At 40.4% G+C, this 12591-nt stretch overlaps 1 protein-coding gene across 1 annotated transcript in view; it reads right to left on the minus strand.

Moving 5' to 3' along the window:
* Window positions 1–4441: 4441 nt before the first annotated feature.
* LOC142046794 (transcription factor IIIB 90 kDa subunit-like) overlaps window positions 4442–12591 on the minus strand; it is a 71347-nt gene continuing 63197 nt past the window's right edge. Inside the window, exon 3 of the mRNA XM_075065744.1 lies at window positions 4442–6392. Within this exon, the coding sequence (XP_074921845.1) occupies window positions 6166–6392 (227 nt within the window). The 3' untranslated portion in view covers window positions 4442–6165. The remainder of the gene's footprint in view (window positions 6393–12591) is intronic.

Genomic DNA, 12591 nt, shown 5'->3' on the forward strand with positions numbered 1-12591 from the left:
CTGGTTTGCGTTTGTTTTATTTGCTCAGTAATCTGCTTTAATATGTTTGCTATAATCACTTAAAATCTACCTTTTGTAGTTAATAAACTTATTTTTTTGTTTATTCTAAAACCCAATTTGTGAAATTCATAACTGGGGGCATGGGGAAGCTGTGCATATCTTCCTCCACATTGAGGGAGGGAGCAAATTTAATGAATTTTGTATCACTCTCTATACAGCGCAAGACAATACAATTTGGGGTTTACACTCCAGAGCGTGTCACACCTGAGTGGTGGGTAATTCCCTGAGCTGAGTCTTCCCACACAGAGCTGATTGCAGACGCTGTGTAATTCTACAGCTCTGTGTGTGCGCCCCGGTGTGTGCGCGCACGCGTGTGTGTGCAGGACAGAGTGAGGGAGTCCAAGCTGGTGGAATGGGCGGGCTCAGTGGCATCCCAAAACACCAGTGGCACCACAGAAGGGGAGTCCAAACTGTCACAACATGTCTATACTTATACTGCAACGGTGGCAACACAGAAGTGCTTTGGTATAGACACTACCTACACTGATAGGAAGGGTTTTCCCATAAGCATAGGTAATCCACCTCCCCAAGAAGCGGTAACTAGGACAACAGAAGAATTTTTCCGCTGACTCAGTGCTGTCCACCTGGGGTTAGGTTGGCATAGCTACATCTCTTATGGGTAGGGATTTTTCACACCAAGAGATACAGCCATGCCAAAGTAAGTTCCCAGGGTAATTCAGCCCTATGTCAGAGTTCTCACTACACGCAGCCAGAACTTGGGCAGGCAGACATTGATCCATCTGGTCTGATGGAACTTAATAGAAAAAGTGAACAGAAGCAGAAGATGCAGAACCCTCCCTCTCCTAGGGAGCTACACTACCAGCAAGCTCTTTGGGGGCCAGAGCTACAACTGAAATATGGGGTCTCCATAAGGAAAGAGTTGGGGTCAACTTTACTGCAGTGGGGAAAATCCCACCCCCAATCCACATCAACAGGACAACACGGACATCTCCACAAGACAATTCTTGCAGAGATTCCCCATTAAGTCACCTCGTATAGTTAAAAGCTTCAGGAAGAGATAATGTGGGCCATATTTACTGTTCTATAATAGATTGGGATTTGTCTGAAACAAAGCACGTGTTTTTCTCAAGAAAACTAATTTAATTTTAAAAATTGGAAGAGACATTTTAAAAACAAAAAGAAAAACACCCTCACTTTATGTATCATCCACCCTACAAAAGTTATTCAAAAAACAGGAGGATAGAAATAGTAAACAAAACATTGCATCATTTGCAAAAGCTTTCATGTACAACAAAAAGGATTACCAATTAAATGAAATATCCCTCGATTAAAACAAATTAATATTCCACCTGGAAAATGCTATGCAAGCCTCTTTGTTTTTGAATGATCTCTGGGCAAAGTACAGATCACAGTCTAACCAGTAAGTCAATCGAAAACCAAGTCTGACTCTTCCAAAGCTCTCTCCTGGGAACTCTAGCAACAGTTAAAAAGCTCTTTGTTTCCGTTCAACCCAATATGTAGGGGTGGAAAAGCTTTTCAAAACATTAAAGAGAAACAAGTGAGGTCTGTTATCGTTCCAAGAAGCAAATTAAGGTCTAAATTTTGAGACTGTCAAGCACCCGCAACTTCCATTGAAGTCAGTGGATGCTGGCTGCGCTCAGCACCCCTCAGGATTTGGTTCTAATGGCAGGATAACCAGTTTTTCCAGAATTCTCTGCTTTGGAACTTTTAAAACCATTACTGCCTTTTTGTCTATTTGTTATGTTATGTTTTTATAGCTCACGGCAATAATGTAAAAACATTTTAGAGGAATATTACAATACAAGTTCCTGCAAGCAGTTCATCTGAATGCTGCTAAAGTACAGTTCCCAGGTTTAACTAATAACTAGCAAGCCACTTTTCCTTTACAAATATTAGTATGGACAAGGACTAATGTTAAAAAAAATATTTTAAAAAGGGCCATAATCGCTGTATTGAAGCTTTGCATGACCAGTGAGAAAAATTCAAACACTGAAAAATGGAACAATGAATTAAGGTGATCTGGGATAAAATCTTATCCATTTTGATAAATTCATCCAGGGGCTACACGGAATAGTTTTCGTTTGGATTCTTTCAAGTGTTATAGATTTGTTTGCCAAATTGTTACTTAAAAACTGCATCATACTACGTGAATCTAAAAGTTACTCTAATTAACTAACTAAATAATAAAGAAAAATTAAGTGTGGCATACCAAGCGAGAATGGAATCTAGTCAGCTATAACTCACATTGTACCATTAGATCTGGCCTGGATTTTCCTAAAACGTCATCCCATAGGCTGGTTGATCACATATTGTACAGAGATGATAGGTATATTATAGAAGATGTAAGCTAATAAGTAGGCCATAAGAGAGATACACTCTCTTTTCCATCAACTTAAACCTAACATGGCCAAAACTGAACTCTTCCTTTCCTCCCAAACTGACCCCCCTCTCAATCTGTCACTGCTGACAACACCAACATGCATCTTGCCACCCAAACCCATAATTTGGTCCAGACTCCATCTTCCCTGACCATCACATCCAGGCTTTGTTCAAATCTTTGTTTCTTCCTTATATTTCTAAGACACCACCTTCCTTGTGAAGGAAGTGTTGGGAAAGGGTTAATATGAGGCCAATTAACCCGTCTGCAAAATCTGGCAGATGGGGCAAGCCTAACTAGAAATAAAGCCCAGGGCTTGTTTCTATAAAAAGCTGAGTGAACCCAACTGAGGAAAGGACACCGGGAGGAGACAAGGTAGAGAGTTCCCCTTCTCTGGGAAGCAGTATGTAAGATGACCGAGAAGGACAGTACAACAGAGCTAACAGGCTACTGCCCAGGTAAGCTGCAAGCCTAAGTGGAGCCAGGTGCCCTGAAGTGCTGTAGCCTGCCTGTACCCCTGAGTAAAGGAAGGAGGATTCCAGGCCCTGAGCTATGGGATTGATTGAGACACAGAAGCCTCTACTTAGGTAGGAAGACAGTATACAGTAGCAGAGGCATGCCGGTGATGAGATGGTTGATCACTGAACCCACATGAAATGAAGGTTTGGTTAGTATCCATTTCTGTAAATGACTCTGTGGGACAGAACTCTGCAAAGTGGTCTGTCTGGAAAGCCAGGACACTCCTGTGGCCGGAGTAAGCCAAAGGACAGTGAGGGAAACTGAGGCAAAGGTTGCTGCAGCACCACAGCCAGCCAGGAAGGGGTGTATCGAGGTGGCAACTTTGCCACCCCCTCATATCTCTAACATTGTAACTTGCTCCCCATCTATTCTACCTAGCCCTCCCACAATCCCTCCACTTCTACATATGAAATTCAGGCTTCTCGGCCTTACCTTCCGAACCATTAGCAGCTTTTTTACTTCCTATATATCCATTCTATCCTCTCACCTCCTGCCCTCTAGGCACCACTAACATCATGAACAGGTCTGACTACCAAAAGGAGGCTGCCAGACAACCCTCCAATACCAAATTCTACAGGCCACTTCCCTCAGATCCCACTGAGGAATACACTAAGAAACTGCACCCTATTATCTAACGCAGGAACTCCTACACTAACACCGGAACAAATCAACATACCCTTAGAGCCCCGACCAGGGTTTATTCTATCTATTACCCCAGATCACAAACCCGGAAATCCTGGACACCCCACATCTCGCGCATTGGCACTCTCACTGAAGGACTGTCTGGATATGTCGGACTCTCTACTCAACCCTATGCCACCAGCACTTCCCGCTATTCCGTGACATCACTGTTTCCTGAGAAACTACAATGCATTGGTCACCTCCAGAAAACACCATCCTAGCCACCATGGATGTAGAGGTCTCTCACAAACATCCCACACACAGATGGAATACGAGCTGTCAGCAACAGCATCCTGCTGATGCTGACAGCACAACTGCTGCTGAGCTCTGTGCCTTTATACTCACACACCAACTATTCAAAATTGATGACAATATATATCTCCAGATCAGTGGCAACTGCTATGTGCACCCGCATGGCCTCACAATATGCCAATATTTTATGGCTGACCTGGAACAATGCTTCCTCAGCTCTCGTCCACTTCACGTCCCTTCCTACCCTACCTACATTGATGACATCTTCATCACCTGACCCATGGGAAGGAGACTCTGGAAAAATTCCACCACGTTCAACAGCTTCCACCCCACCATCAACCTCAGCCTGGACCAATCTACACAGAGAGTCCACTTCTAGACACCACGGTGCAAATAAGGAGATGGTCACATTAACATCACCCTACGAAGTGGGTATTCACCCACGAAAGCTCATGCTCCAAAACGTCTGTTAGTCTATAAGGTGCCACAGGATTCTCTGCTGCTTTTACAGATCCAGACTAACACGGCTACCCCTCTGACACTAACAACAATAGCTTCATCTGTCATTTGTCCATGGTCTTCAACCAAGATAGTCAATGATGACTCAGGTGATTTCGGGTACCCAACTTCAAGATGGGTGTCCTCCAATTTCTTTAAAAAAAAAACCACATACCTCTTTAAGGTGTCTGGAGTGGGGCAGACAAAAATTGAGGCACCCAGTCATCCATCACTTTTGAAAATCTTGCCTGGGTGCCTTCTTCTATGCCGCTCATATCAGCAGAATGCCCTCCCTGAACCGATCCCTAAAACCTTCCCCTCCAAATTAATCCTGAATAAATCTCTTCTTCTATGATGACTACACGAAATTGGCAATCTGACAATGGACAGATTAAATACAATTTGAAACCAACAATCTGTCCAAGGGAAATAAATCTAAAAAGGAATATAAATATTGCACATTTTGATGGTACCACTCGTCCCTCAGCCATCACACTTTGCCCGTTTGTGTGGGACTGTGTGTTTTTTGCCCCCAAGTGTATATCATTACTTTGTTAGTACATTGCCCTCTTCTGCTCCATTCATCGGCTTCTTGGTCCTCCTAGGGTAAAGCCTTTGGGGGCATGGCTGCCTCTTATTATGCATTTATACAGTGCCAGACACAGTGTGCCCCTGACCTAAACTGGGACCACAAATATAACAGACCAAGAATAATCTACATCACCCTTACATGGACGTAATCTCAGAATTAGCAATATATGTATTTATGCCTTTTCCAAGCTGTATTACAAACGTTCAAATATTGAAGTTTCAAAACAAAAGGTTAGATATGGACGGGGAAGGCAGAGGGGAGAGAGGAGAGAAATAGTTACTTTTATGTACCAGTACCAGACTTTATTCTCAACTGCAAGTTGCTGTTTTTGAAACAAAAGAAGCTAATGGCTTAGCAAAAGGCAGACATTTTATACACCAGAACCTGAACTCATTCTTTCAGAGCAGACCGTTCTGATCTGCAGAGTTTTTCAGTACTGTTGAACTCTTAGTATCACTTTAGTTACCGAATGAATGTTTACATAACAGATTAAAAAAAAACACACCACATGGATAATTGAGCCATATGGCCACACACACTACCACCTCTGAGGATCCAGATGTCATGGTAACCACAAGAGGAAAGAGTAGCTTGTGATGTTGAAGTAAAAAGACTGAGTTTGTCTGCAAGGGCTTATTCACCCTAGGGTTTTATAGTGGATAACACATAAGAAGTTATCTTAGTTTAAAGAAAAAACAGAGATAAATGTAGGTATTTGTGAAGTGTCAATTATTGCAGTGTATTTTGCATACAACTTCATATCACAAATGGAAACACTTTCAAGATGGATGTTTTAAACTTAGCTATTTTTTGTTTTATTTTCAAGTGCAATCATCAACAATGTGTTACACAGACAATTACAGCACTCAGCACTACAACATGCTTTCTTGCTTATCACAGCCATACTATTAATAATATTTTGTACTTTACCATCAAGAAAAATGTTAGCATCATCATTAGGTAGTTTCACCTCACAACTGTAAAATATCACTTTTTCAAATGTCAGAAAAGGCTGAGACAACACTTGCAACATTTTAATGAATGCTGGCTTTAAAGTGATAGTACTGACCAAATTGGGACCCAAAGTTTAGGGGTTTTTAATTAACCTAAGTCTAACAGGACGTTTAACTTTCTGAAAGTGGAATTTTATCAGCATCACAGGAACAGTGATTTCTCAAGTTTTCGAATATCTGAAGTGTTTTACCTACCGATCCAAAAAAATAACCACCTTTGTTTTGCTCAAAAGCGAAAGGATACGAGGCGTTCCTTCTGTTCTACACACCAAGTAGAGACATGCAGCAATTACATGAGTCATCTTTCTCCCACGGGTTAAGTGCTTGCTCACCGCCATCTTGAAAAAGTTAAAAGCAGTATCAAGACAATGCTGGTTGAGTTGCAACTGGTTTCCCAAGTGATTAATTTGACGTTTCCCTAAGAAAAGAGAGAGAAAAAACTCTTAAAACAATTTTGTAATTAATTCACTTTTTAACAAAGGATCAAACTTAAGAAAAACTTTGCTTAGGAATTCAAATTACTTGGCATTTTGTTGCAGAAGAATGTCTTTTAATAAAAACACAGAAATACTAAGAAGGCATATAATACAGTAAGTTATTTTCAACACAGAACAATTTCTTAAATCTTGTAGCTCCATGGAGATTATGCCTTACATTTTCAAATGTGCCCACTATTTTTGGGCACTCAATTTGAGACAGACTGATTTTCAGAGGGGACCCAGCATCCCACTGAAGTCAACCAGAGTTTTCGTGCTCAGCACCTCTGGAGGAAAGAAAAAAAGATCAGGCCCTAGATTTCAATGTGGGCAGAACTGAGGTAACCACACTAGTAAACATCAAAAACCGAGACCCATCCTTCTTCGTTTGGATGAGATAGCATCCAAAGTGTGCTAAACACTTTTCCAAACACCACTTTAATTGCAAACAAATTATACATTTTGTGGCATTTCACCCAAAACTGATGAAGTATGCGGTTCCCTTAACAACATACCAAAACCACAAAGAAAGGAGCTTATGGGGCTTATCTCAAAGCTTATTCATGGTTGTCAGAACTTCCTTCCTCTGAACATATTCAGAGAAGAGGCTTCATTTAAGGTTTAGCTGCCAGACTATGTTGATTCAGGAAAACAAATGTACATGTCTTCTAAGGTGAAGGCACTTTAGATGAGTCATGATAGGAAGTGATACAGCTGCTAAGACAGATATGGAAAGTAAGGTCCAGCCCTCTCTCAAAGCTCTAGCTATGGGGAACCATGCCAAGAAGGGAATGTGAAGCTGGCTTGGTGGAAAAGATGGGAGAAGTCATGATGAAAAGTATTGGTTTCACTAACGTAATCAATGGGTCAGGCAGTAACACACACAAAAAAACAAACTCTTTAGTTCAATACACCAGAGAGATGTTTCCACTACATGTTCTTACAGGAAACATGAATCCGTAAATTTCACAGAAATGTTACAAACTTGTAAGCATATTTGATGAGGTAAGTATAAAATTTTCCATGTGGCTTATCCAGAGTTTTTCAGTTAAGGCAACAGAACAGTGACAACACCATAATTGTCACAAAAATAACATCTGTTAATTCTTTACTTTGTGGCACCTACTAATCAGTCCCTTCCTACATAAGCACCACTAACAATATGTTAAGGGACATGCATAGTATCTGAAAAACCTTCAAGTCAACAAAAAAATTCTGACTTGGTTCCTGTAAAGACACTCCCAGAAATCTAAAGGTTTAGTGTAACTCATCCCAGGCAGAAAGTTGCTCACAAATAGAGAACCACAGAACTAGATCAACCTCACATCTGCACAAATGGGAGTTATGTGTACTCATCAACCCACAGCTGTTCTGGGCAATTTTGCTTCATCCCATTTGTGTGTTAGACAGGAAGCAAGACATCACACACACAACTTTCAAACAAAGGAGATAAAAGTTTTCAAGGGGAGGGAGGACAGGTTTCATCTTCAAAGTTTTTTCAGAGATCTATTAAATAAGCTATTTGGGGCTGATCCAAAGCCCACTGAAATTAATGGGAGTTTTTCCAATAATTTCAGGTCCTTGGTAGCCAAAAAATTTCAGATATAGTCTTCTCCCAAAATTAATCTGCTGGCTTACATCTCCTCTCTTCCCCTCCATTGTATTTTCTCCATAGCCTACACCCTTCCAACAAAACATTCTCTATTTCTACCAGAGACTTCTCATTCCTCCTTGCTTCCATCTTGCCCTTTTATTCAGGGATCTGCTTTAAAAACGACTCCCATTCTACAAGCCCATCATATCAACAAGCTTGCCTGTGTCTAAGAATTGTATATGACTCCCTCTGAAAAACACCGATCCCTGAAGTAGTCCCAAGAGACAATTATTTAGGTGCTCCTCTTCTCCAGAAGCTGAGTGCAATGCCTCTATGGAGCTCCATGCCCAGGTTGATACTGGTGCAATTAAGAAATAAAAATATATTGGAGACCCAACTAATTCTCAAATAATATTAATATTAATATTGTTAAATAAGGAAACGCAGCAACTGTACAAGAGAGTGTTTGGAGTGTGCAAGACACTGATCGGGAAAGACAACACATTTGGGAAAGGTGATCTTTCACTGAGCACTCTATTCAATAATCTTTGTGGGTCTAGTGGAAGATTTAATTCTATGTGCATTTCTTCAGATTGCTTTTACACATTTTGTTGGTAGTCCACAACATAGCAAAGTAAGATGCTAGAGCAAGAATATTGCAGCACTGCAATCCACCATCAAAAGGACTGATTTCACTCAATGTAGAAAACCTAGAACAAGGAGGAGAATCTTGGAGAGTGGCTACAACTCTTTATGCTGGAGATGCCCTTGCTCCCACCTATAGCACTGGAGGTGGAAGTGTTCATCTGTTTACATTGTGATCAAGCCCTCAAACATGTATTAACATTTTGTAATCAGTTTCCTATTTCATTATAGACAACAAGAGATAAGTCATCTTCAATGAAAAACAAAACACCATATACCCAAAAAACTAGTAAATTCCATTTCCCTGGTAATCATCATATGAGGCTGATATAATTTAAAGCAGTTTGCGAACATGATGGTTTCTGGTTGATTTATCAACAGCGAGAAGTTCACAGTTCACACCAAGCAGGTAAAAAAAAATTCAGACTCTCCATCTAACTTGCTCTTCATTTCAAAGAGGTGGCTTGATATTTTCTTGGCCTCGCTATTTACATGCAAGGACTCTGCCAACTTATGCAATAAGTTAGTTCACCCTTTAATGCCACTTCTTTGGACAGTATTTCCCAAAATACTAACTTCCAAATCCAACAGCTTTAATGGTAGGAAAATAAATTAAAACCACACAGAAACTGGGCCCATTCTCTACACAGGTCTTTAATCACGATAATCACATTGATCAATGCAGTTCTTTCCCTCGCTTTCTGTACAGGTTGTACCCATTTTAAACTTTAGTTTCAGCTGAGATGGGGCATGACAGTCAGCAATTAGGCTTCTAGATTCTTATAAGGGAACACAAAGCATCTTGTATTTTTTTAGCTCCTTCCTATATGCCAAGACTGACGCATCTTCACTTAAAGATAACTATCAAGAACAAACCTTAACTACTAAATCTTGTTGTTGCCCTAATACGCCAGTGCAGACTAACGTGTTTTGCCTATCTTCCATTCCATTCTGTCTACCTCACCAGTCTGATAACTTCCAGGGCTGTAACATGTAACTCTGAATTTGATTTGTTACTAATACTATAGCAATTCTAACTTTTCACTTCTGAAAGGCAGGTGCCTACCACCTCCTAACTAGGGCATAAGAAAAGAATCTGCTGGTAACAAATTGTCTATTCCATGCCCTCATTGCCACAAGCACAAACAAATGAAGTATGAGTAGCAATTCGTCAGTGGATAAATATATATGGAGGGGAAGACTCGAAAAGACATCCAGTGAAGCCAAAATAAATACTTTCTAGACCTTCAACATTAAACTAAACTCAGTACTTAACACCACAGTAGATAATTGGTTGGAGAAAGGAAGATAAATACACTACCTCCTTGAGGACTCGCTGCCTGAAGACTGAGTAAAGGCATAAACTGGCTATAGTGCTATGTAAAAATATGCTACACCACCTGGTGGTTCTCCTTACCCAAAGATGCTGCTACAGCTCTAGTGGAGTGGGTTACAATTTTATAAGGACAACATACTCAATTCTTCGTAGGACTGGTAAATACACAATTTAAACCCCATAAGCAGGCCTATGAAGGTGGTTACAAAAAATCTGAGCTTGATGCGAAGCTGAAACAGGAGCTAGTGGATTCAAAGAAGGGGTGGAGATGTTCTGAATGACAGGCAAAGATGCTCAGTGGTTTGAGCGTTGGCCTGATAAATCCAGGCCTGTGAGTCCAATCCTTGAAGGGGCCATTTAGGGAACTGGGGTAAAAATCTGTCTGGGGAGTGCTCCTGCTTTGAGCAGGGGGCTGGACTAGATGACTTTCTGAGGTCCCTTCCAACCTTGATATTCTATGATTCTATGCTACTGGCATCATTTTCTATGGACTGGAGGTGAAAAATATGGATGTCCAGAAGGCCTTAAGAGGAGTAATTACAGCAGATGATGAGAGGAGAACCTGGCACAAGAATTTTCAGCATTTGAAATAAAAGGACAGACTGTAGAAATGATGCAGAGAAATGGAAGGACTTAGGACACTGCCTTGGTATGTGGGGCAAGGAAGGGGGAGGAGTCAAAGACAACTCCCAGGATATGAATCTGAGTGCTGGGGAGGAAGGTGGTTGACGGAGAGGGTAGAAAAGCAGTTTGATTTTGGTCACATCAAGATTTAACAGAACTCCTTAGCTCCATTTTTTTTTAAATATTCATTAATTTATTTTGACAGTGGTGAAGAAAAATAAAGGGAGAGAAAGAGGACACTGAAAGAGAAAGAGAGAAAGGAAAAGATGGAGTGGTGCGTGGTATGTGCACTGTGAGGAAAAGAGGGAGGACACTGGATGAGACAATCAAGAAGTAGATGGAAAACAACATCTAGAGTTCAAATTGTAAAAAGCAGCCTAACACTGACATCTAAGTGCTGCAAAGGGGGAGAGAGAGCGAGTCCCATCCCTGGGCCTCTTCCTGCTTCACTGCTGCATCTCCCAACCCTTGGTAGGGAAATCCCTGATACTTCTATGTCTTGATGCTCTGCTGATGCTGTTTACTCAAACTAAGCTGTGTTAATCAGAATTTGTAAAATTCAACTGTAAAAGGTTGACTGATTGCTCTATAATTCAAACTAATTTAGGTTGTTCATGATTAATTCTGAAAGCATATTTTTAACAGAAGTTGTGCTGTCTTATTTTTTCAGGCAAGAAGATTCTACTTCTCAGATAAAATTAATACATGTTTAATCCTTAAACAGTTGAAAGGCTGTCTTGCTTGTGAGAAGTGTGAACACACATTTATCTTTAATGAAAGGTATTCCTTAGCTATCTGGCATTAAAGGATTAGAAAGAAAAAATAACTCCAAGCACTTCAAGACAGAGCTATTGATCATAACAATGCATCGTTCTTCACTCCTATCAAAGCATATTTATGCTCGGTTTTAATCTGTTTTGTTTGGACAGTGTTTTTACATCGAATCACATTTATATTCACATTTTTAAATGGCATAATTATTCTTAGTGATTTCTACAATGAATGTCTACCATTTATAAGTCAGTTGTTACCCTTCCCACAACAGATGGCACATTACTGTCGATCTGCACACTTACTCCATCACCCATCTACGTCACTTCTAGATTGTATTAGTCAGAGGAGATTTGCTCATGACTAGCGATCTCACAGTTTTAGAAAGGAATGCTTTTTCCCGTTACTTTAAAGATATTTTTCAGTCATACCAAAAATGTCAGAACTTACTCTACAGAAGTTATAAACCACATTGCAGTTAACAAAAGATAAATTTCACAAATCAGCAAACTGAAGAAAATTCAAAGTTACAGCTCATTGCCCATAGATAATTTTCCCAGGCAAGTGCCATCAACTTCTGCAGAATTTGAACTTCTATTTCATAATAAATACTAAAAGCTACGTTTCTCTGTTATGTAAAACCTTTCAATATAAACCGAGTACAAATTGATGCAGTAAGGTCTGTCTGCTAGCAGTCAGCTCCAGTGACTCTGCAGATGGTAAGAGGTTTTCTAAACTGCTGCAGAGTGAAGACAAACAAGAGCCTTGTCAGATTTCAGTGTTCTTCAGACTCCTGTGCGCATCAGTGAAACTGAAAAGAAACCTGTTAATTACGTTCTGCAGCAGCTTGGGAAACCAGGAACAGTAGCAGAGGAGCCAAGCATTGAAGTTATATAAAGACAAACTACAAACTGATGCTGGAGAAGGGATAGAGCAACAAAAACATCCCCCATTGCAGCAGCTATATAGTTGAGACAGAGGCCATGTCTACACGAGGCCTTAAATTCGAATTAAACGGCTTTAATTCGAATTTATGGAGCACCCATCCACATGACGCAGCCCTCTAATTCGAATTAAAGGGCTATTTAAATCGATTTTAGTACTCCTACTAAACCACAGGAGTAACCCTAAAATCGAATTTACTAATTCGAATTTAGTGCAGTGTGGACGG

The sequence above is a fragment of the Chelonoidis abingdonii genome, chromosome 4, assembly GCF_003597395.2.
Source record: "Chelonoidis abingdonii isolate Lonesome George chromosome 4, CheloAbing_2.0, whole genome shotgun sequence".
In the NCBI taxonomy this organism is placed as follows: domain Eukaryota; kingdom Metazoa; phylum Chordata; order Testudines; family Testudinidae; genus Chelonoidis; species Chelonoidis abingdonii.